General features: G+C 44.6%; 1 protein-coding gene across 2 annotated transcripts in view; it reads right to left on the bottom strand.

The window, feature by feature from the left end:
- The window catches only part of tenm4 (teneurin transmembrane protein 4), a 272,029-nt gene that overhangs the window by 72,113 nt on the left and 176,356 nt on the right, over positions 1–23,560 (bottom strand). For both annotated transcript variants that reach the window (XM_080772373.1, XM_080772374.1), the window contains 5 exons: positions 22,609–22,755; positions 21,042–21,258; positions 14,688–14,807; positions 6,236–6,497; positions 1,809–2,076 (listed from right to left, as the gene is read on the bottom strand). In XM_080772373.1, coding sequence (XP_080628499.1) covers positions 1,809–2,076; positions 6,236–6,497; positions 14,688–14,807; positions 21,042–21,258; positions 22,609–22,755 — 1,014 coding nt within the window. The remainder of the gene's footprint in view (positions 1–1,808; positions 2,077–6,235; positions 6,498–14,687; positions 14,808–21,041; positions 21,259–22,608; positions 22,756–23,560) is intronic.

The following is a 23,560-nucleotide window of genomic DNA, read 5'->3' as shown; positions in this document are numbered from 1 at the left end:
TTCATTTTAGGGCCTAAAATGGACAGGTATCAGTCAAAAGGGAGACATCGAAGAGGAAGGACGGGTGGGGAGGATCAACATATGGAACAGGTCAGCTCCACATAAGTGATCTAAGGGTTTGAGGTCAGATGTAGAGTTGCTGGCTGGCTCCAGATATGGGTGATGATCCAGTATTCTCCATGGCTATCCAGGGTTTGATGAGGTCACTGTCGTGATCTTCATATATGGAGACGGACATATATGGAGACCTGATGTCACGAGGCGTGATGATAACCATATATGCAAGCATGACACGACTGATGGACAGGTTTTGCAGGTTTTCATATAATCTGCGACCTACAGTCGCATTAAGGCAAAACAAACAAACAAACAAACAAACCCAATCCACCCATCAGTTCGTTTCCGTTTTTCTTTATTTGTCTGTCATGAGAGAATGTGGAGAAAATGCATTGCCATTGTATGTACTGTATGTGGAAAGGGCAGGCAGAATATGCTTATAGTTTCAGCTCTATACCATTTTGGTCATAATAAGCATGAAAGATACTGAATTATTGTTGTTGTTGTTTTGTAATATTACTGATATGTTCTATGAACATTGTTGATCAGATCCACTAACTGCATCCATTATTGTACATTAGTGGGATGTGTCCCCCATCTCACTAATGACAGTCTGCCGGTGTGGCAATTTTACAATTATTACCTCCACTATAGACTGCACTGTACCTGACTCCATAATATAATAACATTGTGCATGTGTGTGATTTTTCTAAGTGGACTTGTCAGACAGTAAAGTCGAAGTTGAGTCGATGCATCATTTTATGACGGGGGGAGGGGGGGACTTTAACAGGGGCGGGTGGAGGTGCGCACGCTCAAATACGGAGCATGTCAAACAAAGCACTGCGCACAAAGTGGCCTCTCCAATATGGCACAGTGTATGTATCATCTATATGGCAAAGCGCTGATTATCAAAACATAAAACTGTAATAGTAAATGAACCTCCTCCTCCTCCTCCAACAACTTGATAACGTTCTCATGTTAGTTTGTTACTTATTTTCTGAGCCATGCAAATAAACAACAACCCGCACTGACCGGAGACGGAGAGATTCATGCATCCCGCCGCTCCCGCGCGTAAAGCTAAACCAGGAACAGGACAGTCATTGCGTCAGCACGGATGTAGCCTCGGAAACCCAGACTTTTATTTCCAGCACGGAGGTGGGGGGGATATCGTTTAGGGATAAAGTTTGCGCGCTTCTACCTGTCACTTCTCTGACACAGCGCAGTTCAAATTCAGCCAGTCAATAGTGGGACACCACTGAGAGCCACATACACAGCTGCAGTTAGGTTCTTAATTAAGGGCGTGTTCTGAATGCAATGCAAACTAATAGAGTGCGCTCCGGTGAGGTATGCAAAGGGAAAGAATGACTTCTGTCCGTGACACGCGTGTGTGTGTGTGTGTGTGTGTGTGTGTGTGTGTGTGTGTGTGTGTGTGTGTGTGTGTGTGTGTGTGTGTGTGTGTGTGTGTGTGCGCGCGTGCGGGGGGGATAATTAGTTGATGCATGTACTGTCACAAATACAAATAAGCTAAGTTTTATTTATTTAAAAGGATTATTAAAACTGCTTATGTTGCCCCAGCAACTACAAACATGGCCGCCTCGGTTTTCCTGTGACTTGCCGGCTTACCTTAAGTCGGCTCAAACTGCCAAACTAGGCATTTGGCGCACAGCCTATTTCTCGACAATTATTAATGGACGAGACACGCCAACTTGGACTGTGACATTATGCAAAACAAAACCTCATCAATCACTTACCGAAGGCTTCCGACAGGCCATACACCTTCTGGCTGTACACGTCGGCCTTGTCCCAGACAAAGTCGTACGAGAGGTTGGGTGCTGCCGGGAACCATTTCCTGAACAGCCTGCCCTCCACCGCCACCATGAGGTGCACCTTCATCAGGTTGAAGGGGATGGTGGGGTGGGTGAGGGTCACCCTCAGGATGGACTTGTAGCCCGGGGTCCTGCTGCTCAGGTAGCTCAGCTTCATGGCTGTCCCGGGGATGGGAACCTCCTCCTGAAGGGACTGAAGGGATCAAAAACATTTTTCCATTTTTAAATTCCATACTTTTCCAGATAAAAATACCCTGAATTCTCTGTAGATCTGTTAGATCATATTTGACATCCGAGTACAAATATTTATGTTACTTATGCTTTGAAAATCCAACTGTTAATTTATCTTCCATTCTGTCTATATAATATAGGTTATGCTAATACTGTGCCAAATAAATAAAAAATGATTGGAGCTACTGTCGCTCATAGGAATCAATTAACCTCATAACCACGCCTAATGGTGCCTGGAAGTGGCAAAACAGCCAATCTACAAGCTCACAACACGTCACAATGTCACACATTGTGAGCTTCAATGTAGGAAAATTTAAACGGAAATGTAATATTTTTCTGAACTAACTCGCAGGTTACGTATCATTTGTGATGCAATGAATATGCAATTCAGAGATCTTCTTTAAAATAATTTGGTGGATGATGTGTGGATATAATTATGTCAATTGTATATAAAGTTATGGAAACTATTATTTTACTATACTCTTTCCATTATAACTAGAACCACCCCTGAAGGGGGAGGAATATGTCATAGTGGACTGGCTTCTACTTCCACTATTTAGGAAAGTTGTGGGTTCCCATATGTCATATATTACTTCCAGTGCAGGGCCAAAATGTGGTTCTGAGAAGCTTATCTGAAACTGAGTCAAAGCTTAAGGAAACAAATCCAGAATGAAATGTAAATGCTCTGTCCTTGCTCAGTTATTGTAGTCAAAAGGAGCTAAATTATGTGGGTTGAACCCAGGGTTCAATTGGCTGGAGGGTGGGTGTGAAATGGACTTCTCTTATTTTGATATCCCCCCCTGGTCATTTAATTTTTTATCACATTTAGCTCCTGCTGCTGGTCAGACTGGATAAAAATACATTTCCCTTTGGGAGATGTAGACTTTCTGCGCACAACGCATCATCGCTATCAGATATTTTTGCAATTTATTGAAGACCTGTATTGGGCTTAAGTCGTTTTTTTTTTACACAAATCAAATCTTGGTTTGTGACTGTTAGCTAGCTACTGCAGTGCAAACTTTGTACCCAACAAAGTTGGCTCCAATAAATCGTGATTGTGTGTTTGAAGACTTGCCTGCACTCAAATGCCCGGCCTGCAGGGATAATGGCTATTAGAGGTTTTAGCTAAAGGACAATTAAGCCACTTTCGGGTGCGAATCAGATGAAGGATTTATTCATTACACACTACACCGTATTCATAATGTATTTAATAACACTGTGTCCTTCAGTAGAATATAGTGTTCCCCCAAATCCAGCAGCATACTGTAGGACAATGGCGTCACCAGGATGTCCTCAGGCTGTGGAACCTGCACGCTACAGTAGAGCAATAACAGGCTGGCTGGTTGGTTTTGTTAGAGTATCATTACAGTCTTGGAACATTTACATAGAGGTCAAGCGTGGGTCCTCTTTGCCGACACAGCAGACGTCGTTCCTGTACGCTACGCTGAAGAAAGTGCGGCATGGCAACTTCATTAACCTCAAGTGTTATTGCCCAAAGCTTGACCCAAGGTAATCCACTAGCTGCACCGTTTTCTCTTTCTGCCAACCTATTTCAGTTTGTGAGATCTTCCAGTTGAGTACGGGATAGTACGGGATAATCAGCGACAAGCTGTGCGGTCATAAAAACAATAATGCATGAAGTGGAAGCTACTGGACGTGTATATATATACTGTATATACAGTACACACACACACCACACACACACACACACACACACACACACACACACACAACAAACTGCACACAAACAACAAACACATATGTTCTATAATCTCCGAAAGGTTAGAAAGTTAGATCCCGCCATCCCGCTACTTGGAAGCCGGGAACGATGCAAGCCGTCTATAGTTATGCTAATATTGTATGTTGCCAACTAATTTTAAAATTATTGTAGCTACTGTCGCTCATAGGAATCAATTTACCACTTAACCACACCTAATGGTGTCAAATGGCAAAAACAGCCAATCTACAAGCTCACAACACGTCACAATGTCACACATTGTGAGCTTCATGTAGATCTAAAATTAAATATTTTCCTGAACTAACTCGCAGGTTACGTATAATTTGTGATGCAATGAAAGTTAGGTTAGGTTGAAAGTTAAAGAGAAGACCGGCCTACTTGGGAGCCAGGAACAATGCAAGTTGGGAATGCATGCCCCACCCCGTCGTCAGAGTTCTGTGTGAGGCATATGCAGTCCAGGCCAGTCTATGACGGCAGTACTATAGCATCATATTGATGACATCAGAGAGTACAACATATATTATAAGGATTTGCGGATTCATTTATATTTTTTGAAGATCCGCCGATCCACCGTCTTCCCACTCGGCACATCATTCCTTCGATACAGAAGTCGATCAGTAGGGCGGTCTTCTTCACTCGCGCAGAAAGTGTTGGCATCACTCTGCAGGAGAATAACTGCCGATAAGAACTCGTTGTGCTACAGTATATAGGCCTCAAGTGATTAATCAATTATCTCTCTCTATGTCGTCCTCAGATGAACCCTCTACTGGTGTTACCAGTCATGTCCATTATCCACACATCTGGCCAGCTCCTTTTTTATACAGCAACTCAGTGGTTCACAAAATAGGGTCCCGGGTTCGTTGAAGGGGGGTTCCAAAAGGACCCTTACACGTCCGTGTAAGTATCCGTGTACTTAATGGAACTAAATGGAACCACACGGCTCCATTTGTGCACTCTCACAGTTATGGGGTTCTTGAAATTAAAAGTTTGAAAAAAATTATAATACCACAAACGGACAAGTAATCTCACAATCGCTAACAATAACAAAGGATAGTAACATCACTGCTCTCAACATCTGCCTCTGCATGGTATCAGACAGACATCAGCAACAATTAAAGACAGAAGCTTGGCTCAATTATAGGACCAGCGTTAACAGGGGGCTCATCAGCTCTGAAGTGTTTTGTTATGAATGCTCACGGAGAGCAGTCATGCCTGGTTAATTGATCAAAAATACGGCCCGTAGCGAACAGAGGTGTAAATTGGCCAGTGTCCCCATGCCGCGCAGGGCTCTTTCTCTCTCCCCGGGCTCAAGGAACGGGACAGGAGAGGCTTCTATAAATAGGCCAGACTGCACAGTGACTGAATTCACTGATATGCCATAAATCTTACAAAGCAAACTGGGAGACAACGTAATTAGAGAAGGGCACGGAGACGCCCGCTAGACATACTGTATAGCCACACACGCACACGCACACGCACACACACACACACACACACACACACACACACACACACACACACACACACAGAGAGAAATCAAAGCATACTGTTTGTGTTAATACACTTGTGAGGACAAGGACATCAACATTTATAATATAATAAGATCAGGTAGGTGACGGCGCCCACTGCCCAGGTGTATTTATACCGTGGTGATAGTGACAGGGATTGGCCGAGTGATAATGAAAGGCAGGTGAGTTTGATGGAGGAGGGAGTTCTCACATTCCGCTATACTTAAACACGTAAACACACATAGTACACTGTATGCCATACAGGTATAGTATACAAATATAGTATACACTACACAAGTAACGCACGCACGCACAGAAATCAAAGCATACTGTACTGTACGATCTCAGCTAGTCTGTTGGAAAGTAAAAGTACCTTTCCAGACCACTTTTTGCCCATTTCCTCAAATTGGTCAGATCACAACCTGGGATGATAAAATACTATAACATGCGCGGAGGCTGTTATAGTATCATAGGGGGTGTATTCATCATCAGTCCAGAGCACAGCCAGTATAACGTGCATCGCAAATCGTAAAGAGCAATTACTCTTAGATGAGAGATAAAATCGTGGGGATGCCACGAGCTATGGAGTTACCATTACATTTACGCTGGATGAATGGTCTTCGACATGGGGAACTGTAGGTCTCTCTCTCTCTCTCTCTCACGTGCATGCACGCATGCACACACACACACACACACACACACACACACACACACACACACACACACACACACACACACACACACACACACACACACACAATACAATATAAATAATGTTTTTTATCAAATCTCGTGTTTCTCATGGATGGCCCAGATGACTGCGTGCGTGTGTTTGTTGGGCGGCGTTTTTGGAGTAGGGCATGCGTTGTGATCACCTGGATCTCTGGGACGATGGAGCCCCTCTCAGAGCAGGAACCGGCGAAGGCGGTGAGCGGGGCGGGCGACACCACAGGGCTGGGCCGGGCGAAGCTGCTCAGGTCGCAGCTGGGGATGTCGTTCTCCTCGTGCCGCATCACCACCGTGTCCATGACGAAGAAGCGTCCCCACGGCAACCACAGCGTGTGCTCCTGTGTGATGAACGGGGCGCGCTCAAAGTGCAATGCCACGGCCACGCCCCCGTTGGTCACCACATCGAAGCTGTGGGAACACACACAGAGGCACATGTAAACCATCCTGGTCAAAGATGTGGGAACACACACAGAGGCACATGTAAACCATCCTGGTCAAAGATGTGGGAACACACACAGAGGCACATGTAAACCATCCTGGTCAAAGATGTGGGAACACACACAGAGGCACATGTAAACCATCCTGGTCAAAGATGTGGGAACACACACAGAGGCACATGTAAAACATCCTGGTCAAAGCTGTGGGAACACACACTACAGAGGCACATGTAAAACATCCTGGTCAAAAAAAATATTCATGAAAAATCATAAGGAAGCTAAGTACCTAGCATCTGTATAACGGTAGAAAATGTTTACAGTACAGTACGTTTTAGCCTTTGCACACGCCTGTAAGGTTGTCGAACATGGTTTCCAATTCTGTGCCTTTGAGACACAGAGTTACAGACCCCTGGTGGTCCCCAGAGCTGACATTTAGTACCAGTAGCATAAATAGTGTCAACCTAGAGGGATGGATGGTCATTCACATGCGAGGGGGAAGGGGCGTTGACGCTGTCATATTTTTCAACCTAAAACCCTCAGTGAACCCTATTAACAATGGTTCTAATCTACGGTTGTGTACATGAGGATTAAACCGTGCCACATCCCCCCCCCACCCTGGTTTCTAATTAAGCGCTGCTATAAGAGATCAAACGAGTTAACGGTCACCATAATGACTTAACGTCACCATAATGACCTAACGTTACAACAAATTGAAAAGCCGCCGTTGAGAAATGACGCAGCTCTACCGTTGAGTTCTTTATCTTCCAGGCACACACGTGATGGAGCATGTTCGCTCGACCAATCAAAACGATGGCGAGGACCCTGTCTCAATCCATGTCATCATAATCGGGTGTCATTTGGAAGAAATTAGCAAATGAGCCGAGAAGCCACGCCTTAGCCTCAGGATAATGTGTAGCGCCGACCTCTTCATAACCCCCAAGCTTTGTGTATTTGCTTATACTCCATTTCATCTCAGAGGGAAATGTGTACTTACTCCACTACAGTTATTTGACAACTTTAGCTACAAGTTACTTTGCAGATTGTGATTATTATTTTGTGAGTCTCCGGGTGGAGGAGGAGGAGGATGTGGGCTGCAGGGTGGAGGTGATGGAGCCACTATCACTATATCGATCGCTCAGGAGAAGGCTGTCCCCTCTCACATCAGTCTAAAAGCCCCTGCAATGCAATCCTATCTGCTGCTGCCATGGCTGGAAGGAGTTACTCTGATTTGTTCTTCTTTGTTTTACTTAAAGGTATATTCAGTGATTTCACTTAATTCAAATATAATTTATCTTTTATTTATTTTTGGATAATCCTCCGTACTATAGATTGTATATATATATATATATTATATATATATATATATATAAAAATTAGATAGAGATAAGAGATGTGTGTGTATATATATATATATATATATATATATTAGACAAAACCATCTAATAACTGTCTCTATATATACTTGACACATTCACACCTCTGTATAGCACCTGACGAAGCTCACGGCGAAACGCGTCGCGCTAATAAATAAGTTTGATGCAGTAAGTTGTCCGTCTCTGTTCCCTGGAGTGTGCAGTCCCTTCCTTGGAAGGTTTTTCTCTCTTTTTTGATGTCTATGCCTGCTAACTAGACTTGCACCTCCTACGGGTCTTTTTGGATGTGCAGGAGTCCCTTTTTTGTCTCATATATATATATATATATATATAAATATATACACACATCTCTTATCTCCATCTAATTTTCTTTATATTTTTATATTTTTCATAAATTAATGCCGTACTACTTGATCATTGAATTTGAAACCTGAACAGTACACCACTGAAAGAAAAATAAAGAAAAATAAACAAACACAAAATAAACAACCACAAAATAAACAACCACACAGTACTCAGTCATGAGGTTACTTTACACCACTAGCTGCTGCATGAGGCCACTGTGACCCAGTCCGTGACTTGGCTCTTTAGTAAACACCCAGCTGCACTCCTGGGGTGATTGCATCATCATCCCATGGCTACTGGAGCGGTAGCACTGCAACCAACGCTGCTACACAGCACAGCACTTCTCTCTAAGAGCCAATTAGCACCTGGTCATCCACGGGTCCCCGTGGGACGGGGCCTTGTCCCCACTCGGGACAAGCCTCCTGTCCCCCAAATTACAGGTGAAGTGCTGTAGCGAAGCTTCAAACCGTGTTCTGCTGCGGCCGCTTATAGTTTGGGCAACGCTCCCGCGGACCAGAGCTGCTGTAAAAATAACACACTCAGCTTAGGGAGGGGTTTGATTGGCTGAGGCCGTGAACAAAGGTCTGTTCCGCCCTTGGGTGTCGCGCCCTTGGCACAGGTGGGGGGTTGTGAGAGTTGTTTGGTTTTCCCAGCGACGCAGAGCGGAGGTTGTGGAACTGATGGGGGTCCCAGATAGCGATGACCTTGCGCCGGTGCGATCCGTCATCGGCCACACTGATCCAACCCCCCCACCCCCAGTCAGGCTCTGTGTGACAACCCGGTGTGGCCGCCGGTCTAACACACACACACACACACACACACACACACACACACGCACACACACACAGATCCCCGCCAGCGGTGAGCGCTAATCGATGAGAGGATTCACTGGCTGTTATCAATCATGACAACAGCCTTAAGCCATGTGACAAACCTTATTAAGCTACCTACAGCGGCCTGCGCAGCCCGGAGCCCTGGGGGAATGCATCAAGCTCAAGGAGTTAACCCTGCCAATGGGAACTGGCTATCCTCTCATACAAATGATGAACAATCATTCGCCGGCAGTGGCCGATGTATATTCATCATGAACCCACTGACCACTTTACACACACCCCAATACACTTCTCAAGGGCAGTGGAGGTGAAACTTAGTATGAATGGCAAGGGGGGAATAGCATAAAAGTGGAACAGGTTTCCCTTTTTTCTCCTTTCTCATATACGGTAGTCTTGTGTAGCCAAACAACTATTCCACAATCTATGAATGCTACAGAGTCTGGAACTACAGCTTACAACTACACTTTGTCAATTAGTTCCATCCATCCATCCATCTTCAACCGCTTATCCGTAGTCGGGTCGCGGGGGCAACAGCTCCACCAGAGAGCTCCAGACTTCCCTCTCCAGAGCAACATTAGTGACTTCCTCCTGGTGGATCCCGAGACGTTCCAAGGCCAGTGAGTCGATGTAATCCCTCCATCTGCACCTTGGTCTGCCCCGGGGTCTCCTCCCAGTGGGACGTGCATCGAGGACCTCCCTATGGAGACACTCGAGAGGCATCCTAACCATATGCCAGAACCACCTTAGCTGGCTCCTTTCCAGGCGAAGGAGCAGCGGCTCTACTCCAATCTTTCCCGATCGGATCCAAACACTTATGCCATCACAATCGTATGATATCCTAATGTATGTCACTCTAGTGTAGTCTGTTGTGTTGTCTTTAAATTATTGAAAGGCAAAATGTGACTATACTTTTAGTAGAATAACTGTCATGACATTTTGTTTCTTTCTATGAAAGCATGCTATGCTATTTTGCTATGATTTTAGCAAAATAATGATGTATTGGTTAATTAGAGTGAATACAGCTCTACAGCTTATAGAACTGAAGTCAATTTAAAACTCTTAAGAGTAACTCTCTCATTCAGAGAGAGTACTACAGACACGTATGCCATCATGTTTTCCTTCCACGAGAAAAGTTTCAACCTATAGAATAGGGAAGGGTGGGAGGTAATTTCAAAAACTAAGCCCTTGGACAATAAGGAACACATCATAAAAATGAGTTGAGACAGCTTTCCCATTTCTAAGTGGCTGAACAGGTGCATTTCTGATTTCACGCTGCACTGAGCCTGTTTACAGTGATTGGAGGGGAGTTGAGGGAGACAGGGTATGTTTACAGGGACACCTGAGAGATGGAGTAGTGTTTAGAGAATACATATGATGGAAGGGAGAGAAGGGGAGCGATGGACCCCCGCATAGGAAGAAAGGTGGCAAAAAACAATACTATATATAATATATGTGCGCGCATGCCGAAAAGATGGAAGGAGCCGAGTCAGTGCAGTGGAACAGGACATGACACAGACACAGAGACAGAGACAGAGAGAGAGAGGGGAGGGGAGGGGGGGGGGGGGAGAGAGAGAGAGAGAGAGAGAGAGAGAGAGAGATTTTTTTGCATGAAGGCAGATCGACATAAAGATGGAGGGAACGAGAGAGCGAGAGAGAGGGAAAAAAACAGGGAATGATGGAGATCAACCCAGCAGCAGGGATGCAGGCTTTTACAGTAGGGTGTCATGCAGTGACTTATGTTGGTGCTGGGGGGCGGGGCTGGGGCTTCTTGCAGAACAAACACCAATCCAAGCTATGCTGTGATGGAGGAGCTCGCCTTGGCACAAGGATGTTATAAGTGGAACATGTTGTGTAACTTGTGTGTGTAAGCACATAACTACATGTGTGCTTGTGTACAACCCAAATCCCAACACGAAATGAAAGTGCACAGACATAGCATACTAGGGATTTTGAACCAAAGCCTGATGCGGTGCTATTATGATGCTATTATGACAAGTAATTATTGTCCTACTTGATGGACAGAACATACAGCATTGACGATTTCTTGCTGTGCAGTGCACCCCTTTCACTATACTGTATATACTGATTGCCTGCCAATGATGGGATTTTTTTTTGTCATATTCTTCCAAGCAGGGGTCATCACCATGTTGACTTGTGGTGAACAATTTTTACCATGGACATACAGTACAAAATAACTAAAGTTATGGGGGTCCTTGCAAATAAAACGTTTGAGAACCACTGTCCTAATGGACTCATAATGTGTCATAACTCATAAATAGTCTTAGTATATCATTTTCTGAAGAACACCTGGATACTTGACATTCACTAATTGGGATCAAAATAAGAACATTATAATGGTGTGTAAAACAGGAAAAGAAAATCCCAAGGACAAGACCAAGTAAAGTCTTTATCCTTTAACCTATACTGTTTCTCGGCCATGTCACAGCCCTCAACCCTGGGCCTAATTAGTCTTCAGGGTGGCCATTATCCAGTAGCATGATGACATCCAACTTTAGTTAAGGAGTGTCAAACTTTCTATGTGTAGGAGGATTTGGATGTGTACTCCAGGAAATCATTGTCAATTCAATTCAATTCAATTCGATCCATTCCAATCCAATCCAATGGAACTTGAGGGTTGTAATACTTAGTTTAGACAGTTTTTGGTTTAGACTAGTCATTGGTTAGATCAGTCATTAGTCCTATAATTACAACCTATCTCAAACCCTCACCCTAAACCTAACCTCCCACGGGGCAGCACACCTAAACCTAACCTTAACCAATGACTAGTCTAAACTAAGTATGCACCGAGTGCCGATCCCAACAAATTTTGCTGTGTGTCTTCCCCCCATCTCTCTCCCCGTTTCCTGTCGACTTACTATCTATCTATCAATAAAGGCAAAAAAGCCCCCCCCCCCCAAAAAAATAAAAATAAAAAAATCAACATTTACATTGCCAAAGCAAGTGTCAAACATGTTAAAAATTGTATTGTAATGGAGTACACCTAATTTTCCTCCAAGCGGCAATCCATCACTTTTCTTTTTAGAATACAATTGTATTTTGATCAATCTGTATGGTAAAGTATTTTACTTGGAGTCATCATTAGCATTAGAGTATCTTATAACTAACACAACTGCAGTGGTTGTACCTGCACCTACAAATATTGGTCGGACTGGGAGAGACATGCAAATCACATGCAGCCTAAAAGTGCCTTCAAGCTACCTAACATAATTAATTATATATATATATGTCGTTTTGTCTCTGTTTTGCACTAGGAAAGGCATCTATTCTCTAAAAAGATGACTGCATGGAAACAGTGTTGTGCTGCAGTGAGCTGGACAGATATCAAACGAATGCATTTCAAACAAATGCACCCACAGCCTTCATAGTTCATACCCATAGCCTCCTGAATATTACATTACATATGCTGTTGTTCTCAGAACACTTTTGAGGATCTTTTTAGGTTATTTGGGTGAAAATATTGTACTTTTTATTCCACTACAATTATTTGGCAACTTTGAATTACTAGTTACGTTGTAGATTTAGCTTATTATTACAAAACAACCAGGAGCCGTATACTGTATATATTTCGTCCATTTGAAAATAGCCGATCTACAAGCTCACAATGTGTAGCGATGCGACGCATTGTGAGCTTGTAGATCAGCTATTTTCAAAAGATCTTTATACACAAAGCTTGTGAAATACATTTCGATACCAATACTTTTGTACTTTTTAAATAATTTTTTAACACAGGACTTCTGCTTGTAACAGAGTACAGTATATACATTGCAGTATTAATACTTTTACTTCAGATATCAAGCACTACAGTTGGTGTGCTGGGTTTGATTCCCGCTGGGGACGCTGTGGGCACTGGGGGCGTGCTCTCTCCTCCGTGTTATCAGTGCCCATACCCGAGGTGAGATGGACAAAAGGGCCTTTCTGTGTGGAGTTTGCATGTTCTCCCCGTGTCCCCTAGGGTAGGTAGGTACCCTCACAAAAAACATGCAGTAATCCTGGTCTCTAAACTACCTCCCCCTGGCCAGCCTGATGGAGGTGGAAGGAACACAAGGAACTGGTCGGAATAACGTGTTCCTTCCACGCGCTACGTCCGGCTGGGGAAAAGAAACAGCTTGGACTCCTCATGCATAGAAGGAAGCATGAGGTCAGTCCACTGCAACACCCCCCCTCCCCCGGTGGGCAGAGTAAGCGTATCGCCCAGGATTACATTAGATAATTGACACTAGGTGAAAAAATGGCTTGCAAAATCGTGGGAGAAAAATTATACAAAAAAAAACTTCAAAGAAATGCACCCACAGCCTTCATATCCGTAGCCTCCTCAATATTACATTACATATACTGTAGTTTTCACTTTTCAGTGGTGGAAGGTTACAAAGCACATTTCCTGAAATACTGCAGTACAATTCTGAGGTTCTTTACTTTACTTGATGTGTTTCACAAGTATAAAAAAATGGAGTATACAATGTATATATAATGTAAGTATAGAGTATACATAGAGTATACAATATGAAGTATAAATACAGTGAAAAGATACAGTAATGAAGAGTTCTACTCCAAATATTGTACTTTTTAATCCACTAACATTATTTGACAGACTTAGTTACTTTGAAATACTAGTTACTTACTGCAGGTTTTGTTTATTATTACAAAACAGACATTAACGAAGTAAGCCCTGTTTTATACATAGGCCATTCTAAAATAGCCAATCTACAAGCTCACAATGCGTCGAATGGCACCATTTTAGATCTGCAGTTCTTTTAAAGAAAAACTAGACACATTTGGAGGAATGTGTTGATGCCAATACTTTTACTCAAGTGAATCTTTTACTGAAGAGTATATATTAGTATTTTTATATTGTGGTATTTCAGAGCCTCATCATTCACTCTGGCAGATTGTAGCGATGAAAGTGAATTGTTTCATGCCATAACGAAGTTTCTTCTAGTAATTGCACACACCTTGTGCCTAAACCGAGATTTAAATCTCACTTAGGACTCCCACTAAATCTATCACAGGCAAATGAATAGCGGCCATCTGTATGCTGTGTTTCGCTGCCACTGTGAGCTGCTTTCTACTGGCATATTTCACTATTTCGCCTCCCAACTTCTATTGATGCATAGAACACTCTGCAGTCTACCAGAAGGGCTTTGTTTGATTTAGCTGGGAATCAAGCCAAAAGAGCTCCCAAATTGGTCCGAATGAAAGCACAAAGCCGATCAATGTGGGACACATTTTGGATGGAGGGACTGTTGTGGGTCGTGCCGGTATTAGGATTTGGCACAATAAACCTCACGATAATACATAGCTCAAGAGATGCTTTTTACCAGCTGCGAAGAAGGCTGGTCTACAATCTATCAGGTTAGTAGTGGCAACTTCTGGTAGTGGCAACTTATCAAGATTCATTTAATTGGCTGCCGTAGTCACCTACTGTATCTGTCTGATTGGCTGCCTCGTCTCTAGGCAACCAGACACTTTTTGCCTCTACTCCACCTCTCAACCAATGAGATAGCATTGCAGCCAGCAACAACCCACTAGTCACTACTGCCTGTGTGTGCGTGCGTGCGTGCGTGCGTGCGTGTGTGTGTGTAGTGTCTTTACCTGCCATCCTGCCTAGTGATGGTATAGCCATAAGAGGGTCTTTTGATGAAGCTAATGTTGACTCCAACCAGCGGCGTCCCGTCCGAGGTCACCACTTGTCCACGGATGACACAGGCGTGGCTGTGTGGGAGAGAGGAGCTCAGATCAATACCAGGACAAACTTTAACCTCATTCAAAGCCAGCATCCACATTCTGGGCGTAGCACAGACGGACAAAAGCGCTCCAAGAAGTCAGGTCCAGTTTACTAAGTCTAGATTCCATTACTGTGGCTCACCTGTGAAACCATGACAGCGTTCAGGAAGAAAGCACATACTGCGATGGATAATTCGCCCACAGTGTGGGGCAAATGCAAGTGGACGTTTTGGAGGAAAAACGGAAGAAATAAACACAAGTGACTGTGACAGCCAAACAGAACGACACGGTAAACAAACGAATAACGTGGCGGGACGCCTCTCGAGGCCCTTCCAATCCGCAGTAGAAGGATAATGAGACGGCGGAGGCTTCGCTTTTCCTTGGCACTAATTAAAAAAAAACACACAAAGGGAGGATTTATCTTTTCCATTATTGCATTCAAAGAGAGAGAGAGGGGAAATGACAGGCAGGGGGGATTGCGCAACGCACTTGGCTAGTTATCAGGGCCTCGACAGATCGGTGCTCTGACATTGGGCACTCCACGCGCCGCATAAATTAGACCCAAGCATCAGTCTCTTCGTCAATCGATAGCGGGAACTCGTCCAAAGTCGGGAGGGGGGGTGGGAATCTAACTGAACTGACGAGCTGGGACCTTGTTGGGTCGTCGCTCCTTCCTTGTCGAGTCGTGCCCTCGCCATTAGTGCCGTTCAGCTGGCGCTTGGTCAGCATTTGTTTCTGTGGTGGTTTGCAAAAAACAAAAAAAATCTTTTTACAATGAAGTCCCCAAACAAATGCTTCACTGCCACCGGCTCCATTGCACCCTGGCTATTTTAGATGCATTTGGGTCTTAAACATTTGCCACGTACTGGAAACAATTAACACTGGCGTGTTAGTGGCTGCCCTCAACATGTCCTTACCAGAGGCAAGAGCACTCACCCCACAATATCCCAGGTCCCCAGGAACCCACTTTTATGTTAATTAGGCTGGGTCCCCTTCAGAAGTCCTTGGCTATCCAACACTGCTCTGTAAACAAGCAAGGAGATACTGCTCCGAATCCTCACGCCCAAGATCCATCTGGGTGCATTTACATAGAATTACCAGCAACGTTAACCCAGGCGCTGGCCTGGCTGCCTGCGATTAATCATTCATGCCGGCAGTTTATTTTAGAAATTCTTATTTGAAAGGGCACCGGGGCCCGTCCATGTTCTCTTAAGATGGAACCGTGAAAGTGGAACTATCTCCTCGCTGCCTCTGTGAGCCACATGGGGAGAGAAAGCGATTCCTCGCCATCAAGACAAATGATTAAAATATTGACATCAAACATGGCAGAAATTAAGGGAGGGTGAGCGGCGGAGGAAGCGTGAATCTGTCGTCCCGGAAACCCACCAGACCTGTGAGAGTCCTCCGACTGGAGGATGGATGGATTCACAAAGTCAAGAAAAAGGAAAAAAAAAAGGACTTCCGAAATGTCTTGAACCCTACGGTTCATCGTGTGCCATCTGGAGTTGACAGTGAGGACAGCAGGAAGGTCGTTACGTCGCTGGGATAAATGTGTCACTGATGCACCACAATTATTCCGCAAATCTACTACAAACCAGTAATTCAGAGCAAACCGCATGGTATTTAAAGGGGCATGAAACCCTAAAGCAGTGGTATCCAAAATGGGGGGTCGGGACCCCAGATGTTAGCTTAATGTGCAACATTGTTTTCTCGCACAACAGTAAACAAATCAATATACAGCTAAAGTGTATCCACAGGGTATCTAAACATTTCTAAAGTTGTAATTTAATTACTTTTACGAACTTTTGAATACAAAATTGGACAAATTGTCAAAGAGGCAAACACTGTGAAAATAGCCGATCTACAAGCTCACAGTGAGCTATTTTCACAATATTTATCTGTGGAGTCAAACTAAATGTAATGCCTACAAATTACTACTGTAATTCTAAGTACTGTACTTCCCCAATATATTATTTTGGGGAGTTGTGGCCTGTAGTGTGGGAAACCTTGCCTAAAAGGCTGATTTTGTAGTTTGCTTTCCTGTGGAATTTAAACACTTCAGGCAACACAGCTGCTGCTAAAATCATTCATAATAATGGGTGTTAGATTTAGGCGTGCCACTGCCAATGTGCAAGCACAGATACTACTACTAGACAGTGGTCAACATTATTGTAAATGCTTGCACAGTGTCACGCCTAAATATAAACACACAAACAAACTCAGCGTATGGGTTTCATGCCCCTTTAAGAACGAGAGAGAGAGAGGAAAACACACTGCTTCCAGGAGGAAGTATGGAAGACTTTGCAAGGCAAATAAAGTCTGGCCTCATCACAGTGGCAACAACAACATCATTACCCATGCAAACGACTTGATTACACGGTGTAATGGATAGCTTTATATCAACATGTCCATTTATTCTGTCAGTCACCCATGGTCCCTTTCCTCCTTTCCCCCTGTGCTAAAGAGTAGGAGATGACGACGCCTCCCTCTTTACCTTTAAGCTCTTGAATTACATAACACTGCTAAAAGGGATCAAGTACTGCACATCCATTTCCAGAAGCAAACAAATTACTTTCACTGAGGGGGGGGGGCAATGATAATTAAAAAAAGAAAGTGTTATCTGTGTTATCTGCCTGGAAATGAGGGAAATGCCCTCTAGTTTTCACGAGTCTGATATCAATTATATTTTACTTGCACCCATACAGCGGCGTTCCAATCATAGACACCAGTGTATATTGTCTATCGAATTGTTTTCTCGTCTACTTTTCAGCTCCGGCCTAATTTCTATTCCTTTTTCTTATTGTAGTCAATTTCGCAGTTTCACTTATAATCACGTTGTCGTGCTTTGTCATTACAAGTGCCAAATTGTACCCACATAATGTCAATGCAAGGGATTATTGATGAGTGAGCTCGCTAGGAATCGTGCACAAACACTTCACGAATAAAATCCCCATTTAATGCTGTGCTCAATAGCCCAGTGATTAAGTGGGGTCACACTTAATGGACCACAATGGAAATGTTGGAAAGCACCTGGGGCTTTTTGTGTTCTTTTTAACATAGCTTTCTAAATAAACATGTTTATAACGTATTCAATCAATCAATCAAGAGTCCAGGGATGCCATGGGGTCCTTGAGGGGGTTCCAGGGGGTCCTGAGCAAAAGATGTATCACTATTTATCACTTTGTTAAACGGACACTTCACCCTTAAATTGTAGTCCAGGAAGGAAGTGAGCGCCCTGGGCCTGAGCACCCTGTGGGTCTGGAAGTTCCGGGGACCCCCACACAGAGTTTCACATTTTACCCCTAAAATCGCAGAAATAGCAGATCTACAGATCAGTTTGTAGATCAGCTATTTCCGCAAATTTAGCCTTTAAAATTATAAAATGTGTCAGTAATCTATTTGTATATTTAATTCATTTTGTCATATCTGCCCTGTGCAATTTGTGATTATGGCTCCTAAAAACAAGCAATTATTTGTGTGACAATTAATCACCTGACGAGCTGGGACACTTTGTGTGTGTGTGTGTGTGTGTGTGTGTGTGTGTGTGTGTGTGTGTGTGTGTGTGTGTGTGTGTGTGTGTGTGTGCGCGTGTGTGTGCGTGTGTGCGTGCGTGCGTGTGTGTGTGTGTGTGTGTGTGTGTGTGCACACGTGCATGCATGCATGTGGTGTCTGGGAGCTGGTGTTCTGCGTCCAGCGGCTGATGCTTTATTCAGTGGCACCTTTGCTGCGTTTTGTGGTGGGAGACATCAGGAGCAGCCGTCCAACATGTCTACTAGCAGGAGGAAGTGGTTTGGGGATCAATAGGGGGATGATCAGGTGACCAGGCAGGCCTGCATCAGGCCTGCGAGGCTCATTTGAAAGCCCACCGCCCCGCTGTCATAAGCCCTCATATCTGTCAGTGGGAGGAGGAATGAATACCTCACCATGAATAATAGATTATAACTGATATTTTTAGGTGAGCTGAGGTCTCCAATCTTTGCAGCTCATCACTGAATTCCTCTTCTTTACTTATTTATGGTCGCATTTTCTTATCGCGGGGGAGAGAGAGCCCTTCCTCTGCCCCTACTGGACCTCTTTGGCTCGTCCCTTTCTGTCTATCCAGAGCAAAAAGTGGGGAAAATGGTGGTGTTGAGTCTGAGTGGTCCTTGAATGCCAGCAAACATGAGGGAAAATGTCACATAGTGTTATTCCAAGTGTCGGTCCAAATATCCACAAAAAAAGAAAATGTCTTTGGCTTCGAGGAGTGTTCATGTACAGCACCATCTTGACATTTTCTAATTGCAAACTGGATATCTTTCGGCCATGTCTGAATATCCACAGACAGGAAAGCAAGATGGAATATTGCATTTGTTAAGGACGTACTTGAAACATCCTTCAGTGTGGATTGTGGACAGAGTGTGTCCACAGAGTGTGGACAGAGCAACATCAAATTAGCAATGGCAAAAATGTGTGCACGCACGGACAAACACAGACACGCACGCACACATGTACGCATGCACACATGCATGCATGCACGCACGCACACGCACAAGAAAAAACAAAGCATCGTTACAAACACCCAATGCTGTGATGGGTTGTGTAGCGAATTACTGCAAAGGAAATGAACCCGCCTTGAGCTGCGGGCAGTTCAAGTAATCATCAATTTCCACATCAGGAACAAGTGTCAGCTCTGCCAGACTAAAAATAGGGACGTGTTAACCCACAACCACTTCACCATCATTTTAGGAGGAGATGAAATGTTGCATCACACCATGTCTTTGCTAGCGGGCAGAAACCTTGTATCTCCATATTTCAACTTTCAACTATGTTTTTATTAAATGTTGCGACTACAGAACATTATATCCACTTCCTGAAACGGTTTTTGGAATACAAGGTTCCTGACAGCGACGATACAGCATGTTATTCAAAATGAGGTTCTTCTGGTTTGCCTTTCCGACATCATTTTCCCCCTGTCTTGATCAAAACAGTGAACTATACTATTTCAAGAATATTTCAGATCTAACGATGCTTTTATGCCTGCGGTGCTTATTGTTGATGCTCATTTCAAGGGAGAATAAATAAGCCACGATGAGATGTAAATGAGGTGACACAGACTCACGAGCGATTAAAGATGAAAAGGGACAGAGACAAAGGGAGAGAGAGAGAGAGAGAATCAGAGAGGAATCACATGGGACTCTGTGACAGCTACCCCTGCCTCGTATGAAAGCATCTCGGATTCCTTGGCCAGGGCCTCGCACGCACTCTGCCTTTGGGAGAACGAGCCTGGGATGGATTACAATGGAAGTAATCACAATACATGAATGTGAGACGCCTGCCATGGCTGAGGGAGCGTTCCTCAGCCGTCCGCCGCGTCCCTTCTCTGTCCATCATCCTCCTCTGTCCGTCATCCTTCCAACTGCGAATCACACACTGTCCGTCTCACCCGCCATTTGCGGCACAGCCGCCCACACCTCTGCTATTGTGCCGCCGGGCATCGAGCAGTCTCGGCTCAAAATAGGGAAGTGTTTTGAATTCTGTCAGGCTCTATTAGCGCAATGGCCGTTGTTCTAACACAGGGGTTCTTTCAACCTGGGGTCCCTAGATTATTAAAAAAAAGGGAAAAAAAGAATGGCTGGAAAACATAGAATATGCAAACTTTCCTTAACGCTTATATCTGGTTTCAGTATTTATTTATGATGTATTTTCTCTATTATTCAGGTTATTGTAGTGGTCAATTTGTATTGGGGGTGGGGAGGGGGTACGGGGCGGGGGTCCCAAGACGTGGCCAAAGCATTTCTGGGGGTCTCCAGCAAAAAACGTTGAGAACCCCTGTTCTATAACAACACAGTGGTTTTCAAAGTGTGGGCTTTTAGAGGGACCGACAGGGCTACCGTTTTGTCATTCATTCAGTAGAGTTAATGTTAGGCACTGTTCATTTGGTTAAGTTTAGGCATAGGGTTAGTCTTGAGGTTAGTCCGATGTCAAAACAATGCCAGTTTGAGTCCACTTGGTACGCATTTGATATCTAAAGACATATAACCATTCTCAAAGACACTACTTTTCATAACAGGTTGCTGAAACAAAACATCAAGGTTGAAAATAGGTCTAAACTACCCAAAGGGAAGGTGATGGTCCCACTATTTTGGGCCCATTCCAATTAGCAGCAAACAACGTGGCGGAATGACAGCGCCAGACCGCCCGGCGTGTTCCCCTGGCCACCGAGGAATGCACAATGAGACTCACCTGCCATCGAAGGGGTTGGCTCCCGGGACCACGTGGGTGCTGTCCCTGCCCACCAGGAAGCGCACACGGTCGTAGAAGGACTGCAGGTTGCTCTGGGTGGAGGACATCTGCGTCTCCTGGATGATGTCCAAGGGGTCCGGAGAGCCCACACACAGAGAGGTGGTGTGACATGTAGCCTGCAGACAGCAGTCTGGATCCATGCAATCCACCAGCCCATCTGCCAAGGTCGGAAAAAAGTCACAAGGGCACATACTGTTGTTAACAATAGCACAGACACACACACACGCACACACACGCACGCACACACACACACACACACACACACACACACACACACACACACACACACACACACACACACACACACACACACACACACACACACACACACACACACACACACACACACACACACACACACACACACACACACACACACACACACACACACACACACACACACACATGCAGACAACAAAATCTGCCCATGTAGAGTTTAGTCCAGTGGTTCTCAAAGTGGGGACCGGGGACCCCCAGGGGTCGATGAGGGGATTCTAGGGGGTCCCCAGCTCAATTACTGGTAATTCAGTACAAATTGTACCATTTTAGTTCAATTCAATCGGTATACCCTCTCAGAGTTATGGGGCTCCCTGCATGGCCCTGCACAGTAAACTGGGGGTCCTTGAAATTAAAAGAAAGTTTGAGAACCACTATAGTTTAGTCGGCGGGGGAGTTAATTAATGTTGATAGTTGATTCCTGGCACAGTTTTGAGCCAACTCTCTTAACACCTGTCTTTTCCTGGAGAACATCTCTGCGCCTCTGGCACCGTTCACACTTCTCTCTCCTGTAATTTGGCTGAAATGATTCGGAGCTGCTGTGCTGCGCGGTGCACTTTTTTTTTCTTTTTTACTTTCACCGAAGTGGGTCATCCAACACCATGCCCTTTGCTTTCAGGGACCGATCTGGCCAGATGGGTGGTAAAAATAAACCTCATGCTGTCAGGAGTCACTCAGATCCCTAGCAGGGGCCCTAGCTGTCTTTTGCCTTTGTGCTTGGTGTGGTCCCGACGTGCTGATGGGGAGACAAACAGCTCTAGACTGTGTCTCACTAACAGTCACATCTGTCGCAGTGCCTCCAGATCACTGAGGCCCACCCAGCCAGCTCTCTGTGTGTGCCTTGCTCTGCTCTGGGCTAATTAAGGGACACACGCACAGAAAAACTCTCTCTCTCGCTCTCTCTCAGTCTCTCTTGGGGCCAATGTGGCCTCTCTTACACTCTTCTCCTTAATAAAGCCTGGAAGTCATCCCTCATTCTCACCTGAGCGGGGAGCATAGCCGCACGACAAATACATATTCCTTCCCTATTTAGTTTACACATGGGGGGTGGGAGCACGCTGTGTGTCAGAGTGTGCGTGTGTGTGTGTGTGTGTGTGTGTGTGTGCGTGTGTGTGTGTGTGTCCACGGGTTGTTGATTTTCATTTCAGAGTCAGAGCGTGTGTCTAGTTAGCGGTGGACACTGGGCCGGTGTCAGAAGGTTGGCTTGTTTGTTGATGATGTGGTATTTTACCTCCGTCGTTGTCCTTGCCATCGCTGCAGGCGGTTTCCATGGACGTGTCACAGCCGGTGCCCCTCCAGCCCAGCTGGCACACACAGTACCAGCCGCCGTTACCCAGAGTGCACCTACCATTTCCGTTGCACAATCCAGGACAGCCCTCTGTGTAAACAAAAAGAAAATGGGGATAAATTCACAAAGACAAAGGTTGGGTGAGGAATGACAGCCAGAGCCAGATATAAATACATACACCATGAAAATAATGTGACTCAATGTCAACAGTTTATTGCTGTAAATTTCCCGGTGTTGTCGTGACTTAATTAAACCCTATAAGTTGTTGACCAGCGTCCCCAGGGGTTCACTCCATTTTTTTTCTCTCTACACCAAATGTATTAGCTGAAAACAGCCCATATTGTAGGCTATTTTTAGTGAATATTATATAGGGACGCTTGGGTTCATATGGTTATTAAAGGCATGTTGAGATTGTAAACGGGGCAAGGGCAAGCGGTAATGTGGCCCCGGGCTGAAGTTGATTAATTTGATACACCTTTTGTGAAGCTTCTCATATCCCTTAGTAGCAAAAATCAGATAAGAGGGATCTTCTGAATCAATATTCACTCATTACTACAGTAGATTGGCCTGCTCCATCCAAGCTGCTATCTACAGGCTGTTAGCAAGAATGTTATACATTCCTTTACTCCGCTGTAATTGGATCTGTTTTTAAGTTTATTTTTGTTTGTTTGTTTGTTTGTTTGTTTGTTTTAAATGTAACTGCCGGAGCGTTCATGCCATTCTGATTGTTATCGTTGGCGGGGACGCTGTGAATCACAGCAGGGATTGCAGAGGTGGCTGCTGAAAACGGCTCCATATTGTTATTGCTCTCGTTCTTTGATGAATAGTTCTGGAGAACGCTGCGGGCTAATCAATAAGATTATCCCCTCCTCAGACGGAGTGTTGTCTTCTGTCG

Source organism: Protomyctophum bolini (assembly GCF_963924005.1).
Source record: "Protomyctophum bolini genome assembly, chromosome: 9".
Taxonomy (NCBI): Eukaryota; Metazoa; Chordata; class Actinopteri; order Myctophiformes; family Myctophidae; genus Protomyctophum; species Protomyctophum bolini.
This window is presented reverse-complemented; position numbering and strand designations above follow the sequence as displayed.